At 41.2% G+C, this 24,252-nt stretch overlaps 1 protein-coding gene across 1 annotated transcript in view; it reads right to left on the reverse strand.

Annotated features, from left to right (window-relative positions):
- Positions 1 to 14,467, reverse strand: part of VTCN1 (V-set domain containing T cell activation inhibitor 1) — a 131,827-nt gene extending 117,360 nt beyond the window's left edge. Inside the window, exon 1 of the mRNA XM_066377276.1 lies at positions 14,433 to 14,467. Coding sequence (XP_066233373.1) covers positions 14,433 to 14,452 — 20 coding nt within the window. The 5' untranslated portion in view covers positions 14,453 to 14,467. The remainder of the gene's footprint in view (positions 1 to 14,432) is intronic.
- Positions 14,468 to 24,252: the final 9,785 nt, after the last annotated feature.

Below are 24,252 nucleotides of genomic sequence, written 5' to 3' on the forward strand. Positions count from 1 at the left end.
TCCTCACCACCCCCATGGCTGCAAAACTCCAGGGAAAGGCCCCTTAGTTTCATCTCTCCAGGTTAAAACAAAACAAAACAAAACAAATCCCCAAAAGCTCCATCTCCACACATGCCTACGAATGACCCTTCCAGTCAACCTGAATCATCACCTAGATATGCCTGCTCCCCCTTAGGGCCCACCAAGTTCAGTCTGACTAAAATCCCAGAAGAAAAAGAACAGCCTGAGCCGGGAGTAACTGTGATTACCCCCTGATAACAGATGGGATGGAGATTCCAGCTTGCTCTATTCTTTCTTATCTCCTTACCATTAAAGCAGTGGTAGTCAACCTAGTCCCTGCTGCCCACTAGTGGGCATTCCAGCTTTCATGGTGGGCAGTAGTGGAGAAACCAAAGTATAAATAAAAAGATAGATTTAACTATAGTAAGTTGTTTTATAAAGATTTATTCTGCCAAACAGCAAAAATATGACATAAAGTACTTAGTAAGGAATTATTATTATATGCTTTAACTTGCTGTAACTCTGCTTTATAAATTTTATAAAGTAAAATTACTTCCCTACTTTATAAATCACCATTACTGTGGAACCAGTGGGCGGTTAGAAAATTTTACTACTAACAAAGATACAAAAGTGGGCGGTAGGTATAAAAAGGTTGACTACCCCTGCTTTAAAGGCATGCTTTGCCCCCATATCCTCCGTCTTGGAATCCTCTCATCTAGAAAGCTCTCTTAATCTTAATTAAAATCTTGTAATCAAGACTAACTCCTCCTATGCAGCCAACTGCTGGGTATGTCTGTCCATGTCATCTTCAGCTTACTCAGCTCTCCCTGTTCCTTTTAATAATACTTATCTCCTTCACACCACTCTCATGTACAAGATTCAGAAAGGGGCCAGCTTCTTTGAGAGGGCCAGCACTCTCATAGGAGATTACCTCCACCTCAGCTGCAAACTGAGCAAACAAGCTATACTAAACCTATTATTCCCAGCTTGACAAGCTCCTTCCACAGCCTTTTCCAACCACGGACTCACACCTATCAATCCTCCCTGGGACCAGGTCTACAAGAGGACATGGGGGAAATCCCCTTTCCAGCCTACCTGGACAGGGTCCCATACTGTTATCCTGTCCACCCCTACCAACATCAAAGTGGAAGGAGACTCACACTGGACTCACCTCTCCCACATTAAGCCTTATCCCGCCAATACCCCTAAAACCTACATCTCCACCCCCACAGGTCCTCTATCTCTCAAAATCTCCATATGTTCCCCTATCCAGAAGAACCAGACCAGTCCATCTCATAATGCTCCTCCAAGAGGCCATATCCTGCCATACCGCCCAGTCCAGCAGGCACTCACAACAGGCAACTGCCAATGACCACCTTGCCAGATTCTTCTACTTCCTTCTTCAGGCCTCTGAGGACCTCTCCTAATTTAGGCCTCACTCCAGTGAAATTGACGGACTCCTCAACTGGATGGGACTTGGCCTGGCAAGGTTCTCTACTTGAATTATCTCCAAAAGAAACAGCGGCTTTTCAATTTCCTCTTCTCTTCCTCTTAATCACCCCTAAGCCCAACCACCATGCCCCCAGTTCTTGATCTCCTAACACCAGTTCTACTTTCTCTCTTACTGGGCATCACACATGCCACCCCCATCTCCTCTCTCCTAGAGGCCACATATATAGAACACTCTCTTAACCTCACTCAAAGACTTTTAATTAAAGCTAATTCTTCCTATGCAGTTAATTGATGGATGTGTATGTCTATGTCCTCCTCAGCCTACTCTGCCCTTCCATCCCAAACAACAGCACCCACCTTCTATGGACAGTTCTCATATACCAAACCCAAAAAGGGGCTTCCTTCTAACAGGTGTTAATCTACAGAATTATCACCTTGAACCACCTTTTTGGGAGTTCCTCGAAGGGAATCCTTTTTATGTTAATCTACTGAAATGTTACATCAAGCTACTTTTAAGATGTTCCTAGGGAAGCTTTCTGTTTATGTTAATTTACAGAGTTATGAGATTAAGCCACTTATCTATATGTAACTTCACACACACATTAACTGGGTCCTGCACGAAAGGCAGAGTCTGTTTATCATATCTGTACACACTATATTAATTCTTATTCAGACAACATAACTTTATTTAATTTCCTTAATTGCTTTTAATATCATATCCTAATTATTTTATATATCTTCCATATTTTTCTATATTTCTATATATATTTAATTACTATAACCTTATATTACTGCAACAGTAGTTATTTAATTTTGAATCATGTAAATATATTATCTACTTAAAACTTAAACGACTTTTTTATCTCATGGCACACATTAACTAATTACTAAAGTGCTGCCACACACCAGAAAATATATTTTTTGCCGATCTGACAAAAAAAAATAGGTCTAATTTTGATTCATTCACGCTGAACAACTATTGTTGTGTTGGCAGTTGTTATTTTTTTATTGACGATCTAAAGAAAAAGAGGTCAGTCTCCTGACTGAATAGGCAGGTACTACATGTTTTAAAAATTCTTGTGGCATGCCAGTGTGCCTGCCACAGCACACTGGTTGAAAACCGCTGCCTTAAATCGAAGCAAGCCATTTTCTTCTAAGCTTTGATTCAAGAAAAGCTTGACTTTCAGATCAGCCTTAGCTCAGCAAACCAGCTTTCTCCTTTCAGTTTGGCTTCATGATTTTGCTTTTAGTGCCTGACACCTACATATCTAGATCACACCAATGCACAGTCATAGGCACACTGGGGTAAGCGCTGACGTGGACATGCGCAGACGTTCAGCTCAATCAGCACAGCTCCACATAGGGGATTAAGCATGCATACAGCTCAAAAATAGGGTTGAATGAGTGGGCATCTCTATAGAGGGAGAATGCTGGGTCTAAAGAAGTGTGCTTCAGGACATTACTGGAGGGGAGAAGAGAAAGTGAATGGGGGAATGGAGGATAGAATCAACTGAGGGAGAAAGTTCTTTTGCTGCAATTGTTACAAGTGCCCCCTACCCCCCCCCCCCCCCCCCCGCAAGGAGACAATTGTCTCTGACTCAGCAGATCTCAGGGCTGAGTCACCTTATCCTATAGCAGTGGTTCTCAAACTTTTTGAAGTTGGGGCACGTTTAGGATCCTACAAATAATTGTAGGCGCACTATATACAAATTTCTGAGAGATATGTTATAATAATTAAGTAAAGTATTAAAGAAAAAAATATAAAGTCTAAGTGTGCTTTTATGATAATTAAATGAAATAAATATGACAAAATTAAATTTTTTCTGACATTAAAAAACATTTTTTATGTTACATTTTTTGAGTTATGCTTTTTACAATTCGTAAAAAAAGAGGGGTTAAGGCCTGACCTGTGGTGGCACAGTGGATCAAGCATCACCCTGGAATGCTGAGATCACTGGTTAAAAACCCTGGGCTTGCCCGGTTAAGGCACATATGAGAGTTGATGCTTCCTGCTCCTCCCCTCCTTCTCTCTCTGTCTCGCTTCTCTAAAATGAATAAAAATAATTTTTAAAAAAGAGGGGTTAAAAAATAAAAAAAACAACAAAAAGGTTATCTTTATATCTATATATATATAGATATACATAATATAAAGAGAGAGATATACATAAAATGATATATAGATACATTCTTAGAAAGATTTAGTAAATTTGGCAGGTCCCTGCACAAATGTGTTGTTTTTTCATTCTTGTGTTTATGAGAAACATGAGCCTGACGTGTCCTAGAGATTTCTTCAATGTTTGGGCATATATTTGAAAAGCAAACTCTCATTTCCTCGTCAATACATTGAAGAATTTCTCTCTTTTTACTCTTAATTGTGTGGAGTGCAGAAAACCCCCACCATACATATCATCTTAACTTTATCCCAAACAACGGATAGAAGAAACTTGCCTCCAGTCTTTCTGGGGAACATGGGGGGTAGTGTAAACAATCCAGCACCACAGCTTAACAGCCTTTTGCAACCTAATCAGACAAGTGAGGTGAGGGGTTGGGCAGACTGTCAGCTTACAGCCAATTCCCCACACCTCTGTCCCCCAAAAATCTAAACTCCAAAAACCCTGTTGGTTTTTTGGTCCCCAACAGGCACATATTTCTCTGGAATACCATAGGGTGCACCTAGAAATCTTCTAGGGTACATCAGTGTGCCCTGGCACACACTTTGAGAACCACTGTCCTACAACATCACTGTGGGGGATGATCCAAGAGGCCCCAGCTGTTCTCTCCTCCCTGACTCCATGTTTCACACTCTCTTTGATTTTTTTTTAATTTTTTTTTTAATTTTTAGAGAGGAGAGAGAGACAGAGAGGGAGAAAGAGAGGAGAGACAGAGAGAGAAGGTGGGGAGGAGCTGGAAGCATCAACTCTCATATGTGCCTTGACCAGGCAAGCCCAGGGTTTCGAACCGGCGACCTCAGCATTTCCAGGTCGACGCTTTATCCACTGCGCCACCACAGGTCACACTCTCTTTGATTTTAGGCACACCCAGCAGAAGTCTGAGGACAGCCAAGAGCCCTCTGGGCATATCATGAGCTCCTCACCCTTTATTCCTGATGACCAGAGATAAGACCATTAAAGAATGTCCACTTTTAATGTCCCCATTTAGGGAGGTGAAGGGAATCACTGTGTCACTGTGCCAGACTCACATGCACCCTCCCTCTGGAGAGAAGGATTTCTTGGCTTTAAGGCCTCTGAGGCTAGAATTTTCTTTCCTGGCTCAGGTACAGGGTGTGTCTCCTTGAACACCTCATTTTCTGACACGCCTCCTGTATGTCACCACAGGGAAGTGCTCCACTTGCGCTGGTGTGTGGTCGGAATGTGTCTCTGACAGGAAAAACTCCAGCGTACAGTGCTCTGAGTCTTAGGTGCCTCATCACAGAGCTGTTAGAAGAAGTAGGATGATTAATAATTGTGAACATATATCGAGCACTCGGTGTGTGCTAAACAACTTACATGTTACTTAATTTTCACAACTACCTTATACACTTACGTACTGTTATCATCCCATTTTACAGATGAAAAAACAGGCTTCAAGATTAACCAGCTGTTAACCACCTTCCCCTGTTTGCAGAGTAGATGAGAAGGCAGCCAGTATTTGAACTCAGATTTGAATGAGCCGGGAGGTTTCACCTGAAAGACAGTGCTTCCCCTCAGAACTTGCTTGTGAGAACACTTTGTAAACTAAGGTTGTGCACTCATTACTTGTTACTATGGAACAAACAGTAGTAGCAGTCACTGAGTACCTAGAATGTGACACATATATCATGTATATTATCTCCTTTATTCTTAACAGTGACCTTTTGAATGCATTACTGTTCACATAAATTTTTGTGTCTGGGGCAACACAGCTGATGAGTTCTGAACACTGGCTGTCTGACATCAGTGCTTCCACTGTGCTCTGCTGTCTTCCCAAAGACTCAAAGAGTCATGAAAATTATTCCCTGACGTGTTAATGTGTCTAACTGGAAACAAACTGAGAATTGCGATATTCCTGGTATGTGGCAGCTTAGAAGCTCAGTGCTTGCACAGACCCACCTTGGGAAAGACAGAAGTGTGAGTGGTCCACATGTGGCCCAAGTGCCTTTCTAACTCCACCACAGTCTGTGTCTTAGGGACTTAGTGCTCTGCATCCTTTCTGTTAAGATCATTGATGGTCAAGTAGCTAGCATAGTTGTTAATTTAAGTTCTCTTCTTTCTCCCTCTTTCATTAGATCATTTGTCTCGTTAAACAAGCTATCTCTTTTTCTTGTGGGATTTTCATCTGACTCCCCATGGAAGAATGCGTGTCTGCAAACCTACCCTTAACTGAACTCTGCACAGATAAACCAACCCCCTCTCTGCCATGAAGCTACATTCTGTTGTCCTGGAGAAGTGATTCTGTTTGTTCCCCACAGACTACTAAAATTCAGTTTAGGCATGCATGTAAACTTTGTAGGCCCACAAAATTACTCCTGGGTAATGTTTAAGATAAAGAGAGAGAGAGAGAGAGATGCTGCTTTTCCTTGACCTCAGGTTTACAAAACTTCTTTTTCTAAAGAGCCGGTGCCCACATAGTGTGTATGTGTCTCAGACTCTAAGATTCTTGAATACTGGGACTATTTTGTATTCACCTGTATCTTTCACAGTACTTTGCTGGAGTATGTGCTTAGTATCTATTTGCATAATGAACATTATTTGTAGAGTTAGAAAACACTATTTTCAATCAAGGAGTGTTTATTATTTTTCTTAGAACTTCCTCTATACCATCACAATTTCTACTGACCTGATAGTGCTGATGACCAGTACTATGGAAAGCTCCTACTAATGTGCCAGAAAATTGGCCATATGTTGAGGACACAAATAGGATGAAATCTACTTCCTCCACTTTAGGGACTCATGTCTATGTGTTAGCCTTTTTTCCCTGAGGGGAGAGTCCTATCATTCTCTTGAGAAATGGAAATGCTTCCAGAGTACAGAATTCTTTCCTGCATCCCCAGATGTGAGCACAAGTGGCAAAAGCAGGCAGCTTGGGAAGAAAAGGCCAGCCCGTCGGGCTGGTGCTCGCAGGCCTCGTTATTGTTCTGGTGGAAGGCAGAAGACAGAGGAGCAGGGAAGTGGCAGATGAAGACTTTTAATTTGCTGGCAATTAATTCTTTCACTTACTTTAAATTAAAATGTTCAGCTCTTGCCCAGTCACTCATCAACAACTGTTAACATCAGTGTCTTTTCAGCATTTGGGAGGCTCTGAGTATAAACAGCCCATTACCTTGCAATGAAAGATAAACTGTAGAACCTTGATTAAGCAGACTTCTCTGGAAATGAGCTGTACCGGTTCACTGATTCTTCTACTTACTAGACATTTAGCCAGAAAACTCTTCTTAAACTTTAGCATTTTTTTCATTCCATCAATTAATCAGCTCAACATGGTACTGTAGCTAGGAGCAGTCTCTGGGGCCGGGCTGTCTGGATTCAATCGCAGGTCCTTCATTTTGTTCCCTGGACAGCGTGCTTACCTCTCTGTGCCCCTGTCTCCCCTTCTGTAAAATGAAGATGATACTAGTACTGATTTCATAGCATATTTATGAAAAATTAGATTGATTAACATATGCAAAATCCAAAGGACAGTGCCTAGCACATGGTCAGTGCTACCTTACTTAGTTATTATTGTTGGTCACTCCTGTAGTCTGTCCATGAAAGGACAGTGAGCAGGGTAAGAGTGATCCCTGCTTCCCAGTATATTCCTGCCATGATAAAAATGGTCAAACAATGTAGACTCATAGAGAGTAAAATAGGAAAATGTACTCCACCTCCCCTAGTTCTACTCCTCAGAGGTAACCTTTATTAATCATTTTATGTGTATCCTTTCAAACTACCATATTTCCCCATATATAAGATGCTCCCATGTATAAGACACGTTAATTTGGGGGCCCGAAATTTGGAAAAGAATGTATTACATAAAGTTATTGAACTCAAGTTTTATTCATCATAAAATTCATACAACTCTTCATCACTGTCAAAACTCCCATCCATTAGCTTGTCCTCATCTGTGTCTGATGACGAATCACTGTCTTCATATATTGCCTTGTCCTCAGTTTCATCTATGGCATTTGAAATGCCACAACCACTGTATAAGACACACCCAGTTTTTAGACCCCAAATTTTTCAAAGAAAAGATGCATCTTATACATGGGGAAATATGGTATTTTTCTAGGGGTATGAGAATATATACATAAAGATTAGTTGTTCATTTTTATAAGAAGTACAATAATTTTACTAAAAATATATCATGTACATTTTTGCAGGTCAGTTCATACAGACCTATCTCCTCTGGTGTGGCTACCTTTGCCTTCTGCAATATGAGAAACCATACTTTTCAATTTAATCTTTTTCCTTTTAATGCACATGAAATTCTCTCAGGATTTTAAATAATGCAAATGATGCCAAAATGAACATCCTCATACAGTTAGCTTTGATCATTTGTAGAATATTTTTAAGCATAAGTTCCTTAAAATGGACATTGTTTTTTTAAAGTGAACAGTCCATAGCATTTTAGCATTGTTTTCTTCAAATGGACATTCCGTAGTGGGAACATGTTCACTTTGACAAAGTAGGAATAAAATGGGATTGGAAAGACAGCCTCACAGCCATTAGGACAGATGTCTAATGTGTCATACCAGGCTGCGGAGAGGAGTCAGTTGGGCTGAAGCAGCTTGTTTGCTTACAGTTTCCTCCTGAAGACGTGGTAGAAATGTCTCCATTACGAGTTGAGATGAACCAAGTTCCAGGTAATTAAGGCTCCAACTCAGAATCTCACCCGCCTCCCCTCTCTCCTAGTTCATCTCCCCAAGGCATCGTGACCTGGCAAAAACCCCATGACTCCATAACTTCTGTTCTCCAAATGTTCAGAGTACCTGAACTGTGAAAGAAAGAGCAAGTGAACAGAGACAGAGGAGAGGAAGAGTTAAAAGAAATGACAGCCAGGTGGGAATCATGATCTATTTATGCTGGAAAATCACTCAAGAGAATCCTCACGCTGTCACCACACACAGATTATGACAGATCGGGCAAATGCCTCTGTGGTCCTGAGCTAAGCCAGAGACAGGCCAAAAGGTGAACTCTGGATACGTGAGTTATGTCACAGGTCTAACTGTCCTGCAGAGACCAAAAGATATAGTGGCTCAAGACAGAAGTTTAATCTTTCCTCTGGTAAGGGTTGGTTGGAGGTACAGAGCAGATGGGCAGGCTGTTCCTTAAGGTCATCTGAGATGCGGGCCCTGGGGCAGCTCTCCCTTCTCAAGGCAGCTCCCACCATTGCTTTAAGGTGGCTGCCACAGCACAAACAGAAAGTGGGGCACATGCCTTTTCCACTGTAAGCATTGTGGTACTGACGTTCAGATTACTTCTGCTCACATTCCAATAGCAGGAATTTAGTTACATGTTCCTCCAAGTTGCCAAAACAAAGTACCATAAACTGAGCAGCTTAAAATCACAAAAATTTATTGACTCACAGCTCTGGTGGAGCCTAGAAGTTCAAAATCAAGGGGTTGGCGGTGCTACGCTGCCTGTAAACCACATAGAAAATAATCCTGCTTTGCCTCTTACAAACTATTTTTTTCTGGCCATCATTGGCATTCCTGGGCTTACAGATGCATTACTCCAATCTCTGCCACCACCTCCACATGCCATCTTCCCCCTGTGTGTCTCTGTCTTCACAGGGTCGTCGTCTTATAAGGACATGTGTCATACTGCACTAGGGCATACCCTTATGACTTCATCTTAAATGTGATTAAACCACAGAGACTATTTCCAAATAAGGTCACACCCACAGCTATTGGAGATTAGGACTTCAATATATTTTTTGGGGAGGGTCACAATTCAACCCATAACAAGGATGTATGTCAGCAGGTTTTCAAACTCTAGCAGATACAGAATCTCTTAGATTTGCTAGAATACAGATTGCTGGGCCACATAGCCAGAGTGTCTGATTCAGTAGGGCTAGGTTGGGCCTAAGATTTGTATTTCTATTAAGTTCCCAGGAGGTGCTATAGCTTCTGGCATTGGTGGAATACTTTAAGAACCACTAGTGTGGGATCTTGCGACTCAGAATGCAGGCATCAGAATCACCAGGAAGCCTGTAAGAAATGCAGACTCTCTTTCAGCCCATACCCCAGACCCACTAAATCAAAATCTTCTTTAGCTGGTGATGTGTATCCATATTAAAGCTTGAAAACCCTGCGGTAGGAGACCCATCCTCCAGCACAAGCTGGAAGGTCATCTAGCTCCAGATGCAGAGGTAAGTCTGTAACATCAAGCCAGTAGGCTCAGTCCAGGTCAAGTTGACCTCCTCAGAGAGCCTCTAAGAGCCTCAGTTGGTATTTGGCTGTCAGAAATGCCACATCTCTCCTGGAGGTCCCCACACCCACCCTCATAGCTGCCCAAGCTTGGGGGACACTGGAAAGTCATACCTGAGGTCAGGTTTTCTGACAATAACTGAAGTTGAGGTTGCAACCACCACCTTTGCCAAAGAGAAAATAGGTCTTACTCTAAGAAGCTAGTTAAACTTGTACTCACAGATCACAATAGGCCAGAGAAATTAGGAGAGCCACAGATGTATGAAAGAGCATATAAGAAAAATGTATTATGAGGATTTTGCCATGGACCTGTGCTTGATCTCTTGCCTTATCTTGATTTCTTTTAAGGTAATCTTTTGCGTAACTATTTATTTTCAATGCTACTCTTATTTGAGAAATAGGTTCACTTTGTTATGATAAGGTTTGTGCTTTAAAGAGAGCATAGAAAACAATACAGTTCCTATGAGTTCCTCTGAATGCCCGAGAGACTGTGAAAATCTCTCTCGTATGGTTCCCAGTGATATTGTTTGGGGTGAGATGTTTGCTCTGGCAAGAAATGATTTCATGGTTATTATTATGGTTTTCTAAATAAAGAACCCAGCCTGGCCTGACCCTGAACCAACGTGAAGGAAAGCCCTGGCCCTGGAAACAGCCGTGCGGTGACTGAGGCCACACCTCTCTTCACCGGGCTGGGCTTGTGGCCTCGCTGCTGCTCTGAACTTGTGCCCGCCAAAGTCGTTGGCTCCTTACCCATTTGTTTGGACACACTGAAGGGAATTTACAAAGACTCGTTCAGCTCCGGAAGATGTGCCTTCAAAGGCAGTCCCTTCTCACATGAAAACTGTCCTACAAGCAGCAGCACAGAAGAGTTTCAGAGCTGTTATCTGCCTCAGTCTCTTCATCCACTTCATCCACTTATAGTTGAAAAGGGAGTTTTTATAGAGGAAAAGGGACTGACCTGGCTCACCAAACTAGCCTGTGGCAGAACCTGGAGTAAATTCCAGGTCCATGGTCACTTGCCAGCTCTTCCCATGTCATTCCTTCATCCTGTCATTGGAGATGAACTGACCTTGGAATCAACCATGAACTATTGACCTGCCATGCTGCTCCAAATCATCACCAGCTTGCACTTGTGTTCTCTGTCCCTAACCAACCAGACATGTGACTGTTAGCCCAAAATTCTGTTTCCAGGGCGGTACAAGGCCAGAGATAGGCCTCACACCCAAGAAATCATGGACTGGGGCTGTGAAGTAGGAGTGCAGTTCAGGAGCCACGGGAGCCATGCAGGGATGTGAACAGAACCTGCCTGCAGAGTAGGCTCATTGGAGACTGGGGAGCACGGGCTCCATCTACTGAGGTGGCTAATACCTCCAGTAGATAGAAGCCTTTGGGTTTGAAGACCCAGTGATGGCAGACATATCCATTTTTTAAGATGTGCTAAAATTTTGTATGTGTTTATACATGAAACCTCTTATGTTTTAAATATTGGCTCACATTTTAAAATGTCTTTAAAAACACTGGCAGGGCCTGACCAGGCGGTGGCGCAGTGGATAGAGTGTCGGACTGGGATGCCGAGGATCCAGGTTCGAGACCCCGAGGTCGCCAGCTTGAACCCAAGGTCGCTGGCTCCAGCAAGGGGTTACTCGGTCTGCTGAAGGCCCGCGGTCAAGGCACATACGAGAAAGCAATCAATGAACAACTAAGGTGTTGCAACACACAACGAAAAACTAATGATTGATGTTTCTCATCTCTCTCCGTCCTGTCCCTATTTATCCTTCTCTCTGACTCACTGTCTCTGTAAAATAAAAATAAAGAAAATTAAAAAAAAAAAAAAAAGAAATAAAAACACTGGCAGGCTAAGCACAGCCCAGCCCCCAGGCGGCCTGTGCAGCCTCCGCAGCACGTTGCTGGCTCAGATGTGAATCTTGGCTCAGCCTCACTCTGCAACCTTGGGCAACACAACTCTCTAACCTTCAGTTTCCTCATCCATAAAATGAGGATAATATTGGTCCTATTTCATAACATCCTTGGGATGATTAAGTGACAATGTAGGTGAAGCATTTAAACTGCTACCAGGTACATAATCAATACTCAATAAAAGTTAGCATTGCCGTTAAGCTTTACCCAGAAAGCTTGCTAAAGCAGACCCAGCACTCACCACCCTCACAGCCAGTTTCTGGAGTAGTGTCCTCTGTGGCTCCCCAACCCCTGTGAGCATTCCATGTCAGCATATAGCCCACACTCAGGCATGGAGTTACCTGTGGCCTGATCCTGTGGGGCTGCACAGATGGAAAGAGCAAACATAACAGGCTGTTCAAACAACTCTGGCGAGTCTTGGAGGGTGCCAGGCATGGCCAGGGGCTCTGAGCATATGCAGAGGCAGGCGTGGCTTCAGTCACGAGGCCCAGGGTGCCAGGAACAGCTCAGATGATCTGATACAAGAATGTGGCCTGTGACCCAAGAATTTTGTTCTGTTCTTTCTTAGCCAAGTCAGGCGTAGATGAATAATGTGCTGAGATTGGGATCTGGTCTGCAGTGCCGGTGCCGGTGCCGAAGGGGAGACATGAGTGTTAAAATGAAAACTCTTTGGAATGCTGCCCAACTAGTGCTTTACGTGTTACTTGAATTCCCAGCAAGGAAGGGAATGAATTGAGAAGGGGAGAGGCTAAGCTGACCATGGTGCTGGGGTGAGAGGTCATAGAGCTCTTGTGAAAATACAGGCCAGTTTGCTTTCCCTCGTGGAGGATCAGAGGCAGGTCTCTTCAGCAGATGGAACAGCTGCAGGAGCAAGCAGGGCTTCAAAGGGCGTAGCCCTCGGTAGGCACGAGGAACAGGTGTTTCAGTCCCTCTTCCTGAGGGACTGAAAATGAGGGACTAACATCAAAAATGGCTTTGATACAATTACCTCTTGTTTGAAGTGGTTTTTTTGTTTGTTTTTTTTAAAGATGCTCTAAAAGTTATTTTGCTTAACATTGTCTGCATAAACCAATGAGGTCATTGAACTTCCAAATAGCCCCTTACCTTTTGGGCAACAGATAAGCCTTATTTTCATGGACCCTACTGTTCCAAATATTTTATACTGGTAAATTCTAGATGTATTTGAATATTGAGAAAAGCTTGTTATTCTATTTCCAGTTCTTTTCATGGACATGGAAGACAGTAGACCACAAGGAAGGATTTAATATTTATGCAATGCCTGGTATTCTTTTTTTCCCCCTAAAAATATAACATTTCCTTTCACTCCCTTTTCTGGGTGGAAAATACAAATCTAATCCCTTCTCAGTGCTACAGATGACTCAGCTGTTTACAGGAATTACAAGGAAGCATGGGTAGCACAGTTGTAAGAGGTGATATTGTGTTGTTGTTAATTAGCTTATTTTTTTGCAGTCAGACAGAATTGAATTTCAAATCCTAGATGTGAACTTGGGCAAATACTTAACATTTCTAACCTTAGTTTCCCACAGTTATAGAGTAAAACTAAATTAGTATCTATATACCTCAGAAGATTATTCTGAGAATCAAACGAGTTAAGGATATAAAGCACTTATATTAAGTGCTAACTTAATGGTAACTATTGTTAAAACTTCCCTTCAATTTTAATTCTTTTTAAAAATTCAGTTTTCTCCCTGGCTGGTTGGCTCAGTGGCTAAAGTGTCAACCTGGTGTGCAGACATCCCGGGTTTGATCCACAGTCAGGGCACATATGGGAAGTAACCATCTGCTTTTCTTCTCTTCCCTCTCCCTCTTTTCTCCGTCTTCCCATCTCACAGCCAGTGGCTTGGTTGGTCTGAGCGTTGGCCTCAGGTGCTGAAGATAACTCAGTTGATTCAAGCATTGGCCAAGATGGGAGATTGCCAGGTGAACCCCAGTTGGGGCACATATGGGAGTCTGTCTCTCTATCTCCCCTCCTCTCACTTATAAAAAAAGATGAAAAGAATTCACATTTTCAAAAACAGTGGTTCGCTTAAGTGAGGTCTATGTGCCTGAGTTCCTGGAGAAAGAACGTTGAAGAAATAAATAATCCCTTCTATCCTAGCAGTTCATGGTACAGTCAGGCTCACCAGCAGCGCAGCTCAGCCGTCTCAGGGACACTCTCAGAGGGCTCCTCTGACATTTGTAGACCTAACTGACCTTCAGGGTTTCCTGAGTTGAAACAGAATGACAAGACCTTTATATCTTCTATGGATCAGTTCCTGAGTGTTGGCCACCCCACAACAGGAGCCCAGCTGGGTGGGGAGGCTCCCTGCGGCAAGGGTCTTCTGCCAACAGCTCCAGCAGCTGGGACAGCCAGCCCCTCACTGAAAAGGAGGGGGCAGCTGGTGGCAGATCACAGTTTTCACTACAGCTTATACCGTTTTGTCTTTTAAAAATAAAAAAGCTACATTTTTCTTCCAAACAGCTTCCAACACTTAACAAACTAGCACATTTTTCTCATCCACTTGCAGAAGGCTCTAGAAGGGAGGTACTCCCTGGCCTGTTCATGCCCATTTTTTCACACAATGCAAAGTAACATATGCCAAGTCAGTGACAGTGACAAAGAGTCACACACAGCTTTTCTGCCACTCAGCCAAGGTTCTGCCACAACAATATTGCTTACCTCTTAGTTTGCTGCCACATTCAGGTGCCGCGAAGCCCAGCCTGCACATTATGTTTGGTTGTTCATGGGCAGGACTACTCAGGGCTGACCCCCATCATAAGAGCATCATGAACTTTCTCCAGCATTCTCCACTCCCACACCTCAGGACTGGGGCTGGGGTTAGGTGGCAGTGGATGGGTGTGTCCTGAACCACTGCAAACCAAGCTAACCCAGAGCGTCTGGGGGAAGTGGCATCCTGCCCAACCCCTGGGCTTCCGTGTGCCTTGCCCCTTGCCCTGGCTCCCATAGCTGTGCTTAGGAACCTGTCTGGCTATCTCACATCCCTGGTCAATGCCAGGTACATCTTCATAAAAGGTCAATTACATAGTCCAGGGTGAATTCCAACTGCAGCCACTTTGTAAACAATCTTGGGCACTGTGGGACATTTCTAAGCTTGGTGACAAGTATACAATTTCTGGGTTTAGTAAAGTTGTAACTTCAGCACTCCTGAATAATTCCCCATATACCCTTTCTTTTTCTTTTTTTTCTTATAAGGGAAGCATTTGAAATATATGCATTAAAACCTCTTCAAATTCCCTTGCCTTCAGGGTATCATTTTACCCTTTGGTTGAACATCAGGAAAGGGGCTCCCGGACTCATGGGAGGTTCTCAGATTCTCTCTTCAGACGAACACAAACCAGAAAAGAGCTGGGCAGGAGGACAAGGGGTGGTTTAGTCCAGACAAATAGAATTTATGTCAAAAAGGTGAAATAGGTCAAAGAAAAACATTTTATATCATATAAAGGCACAATTCACAATAAGGATCTAACAGCTGGAACCTTTCTGTGACAGTAACAAGTATGTTAGTAATATAAGAAAAAGAATACTTGAAATACAATAATTATGAAAGACTTAAACACATGTCTCAAACTCTGAGAGTTAAAATAAACAAGAATTGACAAAACCATAGTCAACCTCAATTGTAAATAGAATTCTTCTTTTACAAAGAGTCAAAAATGCTGTCTCTTGCAGTTTCTGTGGAACATTTACAAAAAGCGATCTTATAATAAGCGGCCAGGATGAAAGCTAAGTTTTCAAGCATAAAATTTATATGAGCCATTTTATCGCATCACAGAGTGCTAAAATTGAAAATTAAACAAACAAATAAACCATCCACTTGAAGTGAAGGGCAAACTTCTGCATAGCTATTCCGACAACATGAAATAAAAAGTATTGATATAGGCTATTTTAAAAATAATGCAATGGAGAACACTTTTCATGCATTCATGTAATAAACACTTGTTGATCACTACTAGGTACTTGACATTGTTTGAGGAAGCAGGTAGACAGCATTGAAAAGATACAGTCTATTCTCGTGAGCTTATATTTCTACCCCTAGATTGGAAGAAGATAGCTAGTAAACAAGTACATGAATAAAACTGAAAATATCAGGGAGTGATACTTGCTTCTATAAAAATAAGAGAGAATGATGAAACTGAGAGTGAGCAGTTGGGGATGGTGCTACTTGTGGTTGAGAAGGCCTCTTGGACGGCACTTAAGCTGAGCTCTGAACATTAGGACGACTGGACCCTCTGAAGACTGGACCATCTAAAGACCCAGGAAATGCACACTCCAGCAGGGACACAGCCTACACTGTACAGTCAGAGAACTGGAGGTGGCGAATGCAAAAATGAATAACTCTGAATTCCTCATTATTGAAGAAAGAATGGAATTAATTGAATTGTTGAGTTAATTCAAGAACTTAGAATAAAGATAAAAAGGTCTTTAATAAGAAGAAAGAAACAATAAAGTAAACAACCAAAATAAATTAATGCAAAGACAAAAAGAGAGCAGAATTGATCTGAAAATCCAGGTTTAGTTGTTTTAGAGGAAAAGTATAAGCATCTAATCAAGAATTAAAGAAAAAAAAAGACATACAAAATAAATATAGAAGGCAACTCAGAATTTTTAAACAGAACTCAGATAATTCTGATACCAAATCTGACAAAAAAAAAAAAAAAAAAAAAAGAGAAAGAAAGGAAGGGAAAGCATGTTAAACTTTAAACCAATCTTTCTGCATCTGGAATTGTACACCTGCTGAATTGAATTCACAGTATATTAAAAGACTCATGGTTCACAACCAAGAAAGCTTCATTTCAGAAATGCAGGAATAACTTAAAATCCAAGAAAAGAAATATAACATGATAGAGTACTTTTCAGTTAGTAAGACTTATTTTATAATCACAATGGATGAATAAAGGCTTTTGATAAAATTCAACGCTTATTCTGATTAAGAGGTACTCTGGCACCTTAGAAGAATGAGCTAACTTGGACCCCTTTCTTCACTCATCATGGAGAAATGGTAGATGATATATGATACACACAATTTAAATAATAGCTGGGCTCCTAAACAAGAAAGAAAAACTTAGTTACATAAACAATGAAAGAATTTAGAGCCAGAATTAAAAGCTGACGTGGTGATGACATGCAGAATACGGTGGGGGTATCAAATCCCAATATTCGCTCTAATGGCCAAAAATCAGCATCGAAAAAATTTTTTGTTTTTATTTTTTGTCCATTAAGATCTAGGATATATGGTTTGGAGCCTGCATGAGGTAGGAGGCTGTGACTAAGATTTTTATATAAAATTGGGACCTCGAGGAATGAACTAGGAACAATTTTACTCAGTGTTCTAGGAACAAGAGACATTCCATTCCCTGGGCCAGAAAAGAGATAAGGAAATTTGAATTTGCTTAATACTCTGATTAGAGAAAAAAGAAAAACTCTTCCTTTAAAAACCAAAACCTTGAGCTGTACTTTGCATAAGCAGGGAGCCCAGATGTTCACTACTCAGGTGGAATAGGCATCCCCAGGTAAAACAGTGAATGTAAAACTGGTTTGGGGCTAGAAAACCTCTGGCACTCTCACCCATGGCCTGTTTCTGTATGACTTGTGTTGAGAATAAGTTTTGTGTTTTCAAAGGGTGATAGGAGAAGGAGAAAGAGAGGAGAAGGGTAAGAAGCAGAGGCGGATTAAGGTCAGTTGAGGCCCCGGGCACTGAAGAAAATATTGGGCCCCTTAAAAAAAGAGAGAGACAGGGAAAATAAAAATACAGGTTAACCATATTTTTAAATACATAAAAAATATTATGTATTATTAATGTTAAAATTGCACATAGGAAACCAAACTTGGTGTCATTAGAAAAAAGTGTAAAGTTGGCGTTTTGCGGGGCCTTTCAGAAGTCAAGGCCCAGGGCGAGCACCCGGTGCGTCCGCTGTTAAATCCGCCTCTGGTAAGAAGAGATAGAGACTTGATGACTGGATGTGGTTGCAAAGACTAAACTATTTGCTATCTTGCTTTTTTGAGAAAAAGAAGCTTGCCAATACTGATCAAGAGCACAAACAAAGCCAAAAGGAGGAAACAATCTCACACTAAAGATAAACTTACAAGAAAATAATTACTGTGTGACAAAACCATCTCCAATTTAGGATCCACAATCTGAAGAAACAATAAAATTAAGTGGTTTTAAATGATTAAGTGATAAAAGGAGGTAGGATGGTAAAAAGACTGAAACTAAAATTCAAAGGAAAAATTAAATTGCAGATTTAAACACAATTCAAGAAGTTAAATCTGAGAAAACTAGAATGTAATACCAAGTGTAAAGAGTTAGAATAAATGACAAAAAAATTCAGTCAGGAAAGATAGACTGAGGAGAAATTATAGTTCTGAAGAAAAGATGAAAAAAAAATGACAGCTAAAATATATGAAAATTATTGTGATATTTTCAGAATCGATAATAATTAAATTCTTAGATTAAAAAACACAACCCTGGCCAGTTGGCTCAATGGATAGAGTCCCGGGTTTGACTCCCTGTCAGGGAACACGTGAGAAGTGACCATCTGCTTCTCTTCCTCTCCCTCTCCCCCTCCCTTCCCCTCTTGCAGCCAGTGGCTCTGCGGGTCTGAGCGTTGGCCCCAGATGGGAATATGCCAGGTGGACCTCCGTCAGGGCACATATGGGAGTCTGTCTCTCTGCCTCCATCCCTCTCACTTAAAAAGAAAAAGCACACCAAGTCCTCAATGGAATAAAAAATTAAATCTATGATTATATACATTATGGTAAATTATAAAACAGACACAAAAAAGAGAAAAATTAAAAGTAAGTGGAGAGAAAACACAAATTACCACTGTGGCAAAGGTTGCTATATGTCCGCTCAAATTTATTCTAAATCTTTTGGAAAAACAGAATTGTAATTGAGCATATGAATGCTAATGCTAGAATTCTATAAATAAAGCATGTCTTCTAGATTTGACTTTAAAATCATGTACTATTTTACATAATCATGAAAAAAAAACCCAAAATTTAAAAAGCAACTCCTAACAGTAAAAAGTAAAAGGAAGGAAACCTAACTAGTCAAAGTGACCTTAAGACATAGTAATCTATCTGACTGCCTATCTCTGGTAGTATATACACTCTAAAGACAAAATACATTATATAACTTAAAACAACTATAGTAATCATATTATTTGTGGATAGCAATGGTATTATTGTGTGTGCAATTGAGATAAAGCAAGTGAGTAATTGTGGTATTTGCTAAGGCTGCCATAACAAATACCACAGGCCAGGTGACTTAAAAACAGAAATTTATTTTCTCACAGTTCCAAGAATAGAAAGTCCAAGATCAAAGTGCCATCAGGATTGGCACCTCTTCCTGGCTCATAGACAGCCAGCCACTGGACCGTTCACATGGCCTTTCTTCTGTGTATGCTTGTGTGTATGCATGTGCGTGTGTGCTTGTACCCCTCCCCCCCACGCACACACACAGATCACTCATGTCTCTTACTCACAGGGATACCAGCACTAGCAGATTAGAGTGCCACCCAATGATCTCATTTAACCTTAATTACCTCCCTACAGGTCCTGCCTTTCAATACAGCCACATTGGGTTTAGAGCTTTAATATATGATTTTGGGGCAGACACATTTCAATTCCTATAAACCCTGCACTGAGAATTAATAGGCATCTGCTCAGCTATTGATTCTCCTTTGCTGTTGCTCCTTGCCTTGCACAGAATCCCCTTGGGAAGCTAATGGTAAGAAGGAACACTGGAAAGGGCAGAGTTCAGTGTTCCTGGGTTCCCTAGGTGCAGGAAGAAGATAGGTAACACCATCTAGTAACAGACCCCTCTCTCTTTGTTACAGAACCACCAAGAGGCAGAAAGTAGAAGATAACATAGCGTGGCTGATGATATTTCAGCACAGTGACCCTCGGGCTTATTATTAGGGGCTCCGACATGTTAGACTAGGATAGAAGGAAAAGAGGGGCAAGGTGAGAGAGGAAACAAGAGGAGTAAGAAAATGGCCACCTGTATGTTCCGCACTCCATGTTTCTTCCCTCATCCCCTGTCATTTCCCACCTACACATCTAGGGAAGAGAGCAGAAGAAGGGTAATGAAGATGAGCCAAGCTCACAGGGATTGTGTTGGTCACATCACTCTCCTGAGGATGTCTTGGGGATCTCCCTGTTGTACCTCTGCTGTGCTAAGCAGGGCTGTAGTCAGTGCTTACACCGTCTCTGTTCCAGATCTTTAGGAGAAACTCATGCCTCCCTCCTTTCTTAGAATGCTTGCATCCATCTTTTCTTGTTATCAGAAAGTTAAAATATAGAAGCCCAAGAAAGAGGTATAATCTTAAGAGAAAAGGTGTCAAGGAGGTTACCTGCTCTACCTATAATGTTGAGTTTTGCCTTTAGAGTAAGAAAAAGAATCCTTCAGTGGTTACTCCCAGCCTCTTAAAGACTTAGAGTAGTGTTTGAGGCCAAAATACCATATAAAATAAAATGCATGCAGTTGTTTGGCCCTAGCCCTGAGCATGATGTCTCTCTTGTGGACTCCATGAGCAATGATACAACTCTGGCAAGAGTGTGTGTCTGGTGTTCAGAACCTTAGGCCCAAGCCTGATACTACCCCAAAAGAATATCATGTCACCCAAACCAAGCAACATAGGTGTGATCATAGACCTGCCATTTTATGAGCACTGTGGCTAAGGCTTGGGCAGGTGACGGCTCTGCTCCAAGCCCAGCTGAACAGCGGTTGCTCAGGGATCACAGGGAGCAAACACAACTGTGAGGAGGCCTCTGCTCTTGAGACCTATTGCTGTGATTTCAGGGTCTGCTCCTTTGCTGGCTGTGCCTCACGGTTTTCTGCTGTCTCCATCAGTCTCTTCCCAATAGATCTCCTGATGCTCCCCAACTTGAAGGAAATCTGTTTCCTCTGGAAGCTCTGGTAAACACATAGGGCATGAGATGGTCCCTAGCAATGGGCCCTCACTTTCTGCAGACGGTGTTGCTGAAATGTGAATGACTCACTCTGAGTGGGAATGAACAGCAGCAGCCAATGCAAGTTCCCGGGCTGTTGCTGCCTATCTCAGGTTTGTTCCCAAGTGGTGACAGGGGCCTCAGGGGCCATCCCAGGTCCTCTGCTTCCCTCTTCTGGTCAACTAAAGAGAATCTTAATAGTCATTGAGAATTCAGGGAAAGGAGTAATATGATGCCTCCTAGTAATAAAACCAAATCATAATCTCCAAGCAATCTCTTTTCAATTCACAAAAAGCTACACCCAGGAAGTGGGACAATTAAAGATAACATCATTATATTTCAAATATACTTACACTGTCATCATGACATCTACTCTACTGCAAAGACCTAGAGGGAAGGTGTTAAATCAACAGTTCCCAAATGGGATCTCAATGTGCATTTTTGCAAAAAGAGAGTTTTGTGACTAACTAAGATTGGAAAATCTTAGAGTAAAGTAAGTTACATAGATTTCTTTAGAAAACTTTCCATAGCCTTTCAATTACCAGTGTGCATAGTCAATCCCTGAGTAGAATAGAACATACAATTTTAGATCAAGAAATCCTTTATTGAGGAGCATTCGAAAGGCCAGTGTTTTATCCTGCAGAACACTGGTGATGGTAGGCAGGGGGTGGGAGAAATGAGATAATAGATATTGAAGGGGTGAATTAAGAAAGAGAGAGTTCCACACTACGAAATGACAGGCATTATCTCATCCAAGCCAACACTAAGACCAATGAAGCAAATGACCGCCAATACCTCTTAGTTACTATTAGATGTGGTTTCAATGACCAAGCTCAAAGCTGGAAAGGACACTAATGGTCCTAAAGTTCCCTTGCAATCCATTCCCTTCATTTTGTAGATAAGGTGATGGAGATTCAGGGAGCTATAATGAAAGTAAAGAAGTCTCAAAACTCAGTGAAGAAATATAACCATATATCTATTTGTGGGAGTCCAGGACTCATGACCATTTTGCCCAGAAGAGCTATTGCAAAGAGTCTACATTTTGACATATTAGATCAACAGGTAGAAAAAAAAAATACTTACTTTATAAGTGTATGTATCAGGCCATCCCCTTCACTGGAAAGAGGTGCACACGATATTGCAGCATCTGACAAAACAGGATCAGAATTACTCATTTATAAACCCAAAGAGAACTTTCATAAAGGTCACTATCTTCATTCATACACCACATGTGAAGTCAGGACATACAGTTTGTGATAAACTCCAAAGGGTTTATCAAAGATGCTTTGGGAGAGCACTGCAGCCTTCTGTATTAGCTAAGATTACTCTGGTGACCAGTACAAGAACATGGATTGAACTAGTTTAGACAGACTACAAAGGAGTGGAAGGGCGTGATTTATTGGAAAGGTCTCATAACAAAAGGAAGAGCTGGAGAGAGAGAGAGAGCCACCAGGACTCTCACTCTTTCTGTCAGTCTGCTTTCCTCTGCCAGCCTGCTTCACTCTCTCCTACTGCAGATAGGATCTGCCACCCTGTGGGGACTGTGGCTGTCACTGGCTCACAGACTCACAATGTCCCCAACCAAAAAGGAATAGTCTCAAGTTCAAAAGTTCCAGAGAAGGGCTCTAACTGGCCTAGCTTGTTGAGTTTTTTTTTCTCTGAAACAAGGGATAGAGGGTCTTAGAAAAGGCAGATAGCACAGTGGGTAAGAGGTTCAAACACTGACTCTCCTGCCTACTAGCTGTATGACCGTGGACAGGTTACTTAAGTTCTTTTAACTCTTTTTCCTTATCTGTAAAATGAGGATCATAATGATATCTACTCCTTTGGTTTTATATGATATAATGGTTAAATGTGATATGCCATGTAAATAATTTTATGTGGTACCTGCAATAAGGTACCACAATAATTGTTAGCTATTATTACTGGTTCAGCTTGGAACCTTGAAAACCTTGTGAAGTGGTTTCAGAGAATAAATGATATGATAAATGTCAGTCATTAACATCTTCTCTACCATGTAGTAAATTTGCAATGAAAGCTATTATTATTATCATTAAGGCTGTGTAGGTGGCCTACAAAAAATGATAGCTGTAATTGAACCATGATATTAGACAGAGCATTTCATTCATTCATTCATTCATTCATTCATTCAACAGCTATTTATTGAGTGTTTGTGTGATGCGAGGCACTGTGCCAAATGTGGAGAATACAAAGCAGTGAATGAGACCAACAAGGCCCTAATCTCATGAGGCAAACATTCCGATAAGGCTTTTAAGAGAGGCTTCTTGTTCTGCTCAGGAAAAGCTGTAGGTGTCCACTGCACCTAGCAAATGCTAGACCGTGGCTTCTCTGTCAGTAAGCAATCCTTCATATTTCCTGTCTTCTCCTAAAGCATTGTCACTTTCACTATCATGTCTTTCTATCTCCTTATAAAAGGACACCTTTTTCTATTCTTGATACATGATTATCATTCATTTTTGTATGTATATGAGTATTGCTTGTATAAATTGTATTATGCATTTAAATTCTGTTGGCACTTTAAAGACCTGGTAGATCACTGCTCTATCTAGGTATTTGGTAGACTTGCCACCTTGACCAACCTCAAATTTAGGACATGTGAAACCAAGGGTGCAGAAGCTCAACTTCATCAAAAATGAAAAAATCCTTTAAAAATTAATCAATAAACTCTTACAGTGCAATATATACAGAAATCATTTCCAGGTGATCCAATGGGAAAAGCAAATCAATAAATATTCTAGCATATACTATAGGAGAATATCTTTATGAATTCTGGATCAGGAAAGATTTCTCAAACAAGACACCAAAGCACTTGCCATAAAAAGAATTGAAAAGATGACTATGTCAAATTAAGGACATAATTTCATAAAGTTTACCACCAAAAGAGAGAAATGTGGGAACACTTTGCAGTGAGTCTAAACAACAAAGGGTATTTATACATAAAGAAGTCCTACAAATCTATAAATCAAAAGAAAAGAAAACAAAACAACCAACACAATAAAAACAAGGGGCAAAAATTTGAACAGGCACCCCACAAAATAAGCACAGGAAGGTGTTCAGCCTCATTAGCTAATGGGAAATGTATACTAAAATCACACTGATAAGACACTTACTAGAGAGCCAACACCAAGTGCTGTAAGGATATTAAACACCAAGAACTCTGATACTCTGCTGGCGAAGTGTAAATTGGCATAAATGCTATGGAAACCAGACTGACATCATCTAGCAAATTACAAGAAATGCATAATTTATGACCCAGCAATTCCCCTTTAATTCCCATAAAACATATGCTTATGTGCACCAGGATACATATTTAAAAATGTTCATAGCAGTACTGAATAATAGCTAAAAACCAGAAACAACCTAAATGTCCACCAGGAATAGCATAAGTAAAAAATTTTGGCATATTCAGACTCTGAAATGCTGTACTGTGAGAAATAGAAAAAGTATAGCTAAATGACACATAGAAGATGAATCTTGAAGATACAGTATTGAATAAAAAACCCAA

Source organism: Saccopteryx leptura, chromosome 3 (assembly GCF_036850995.1).
Source record: "Saccopteryx leptura isolate mSacLep1 chromosome 3, mSacLep1_pri_phased_curated, whole genome shotgun sequence".
Taxonomy (NCBI): domain Eukaryota; kingdom Metazoa; phylum Chordata; class Mammalia; order Chiroptera; family Emballonuridae; genus Saccopteryx; species Saccopteryx leptura.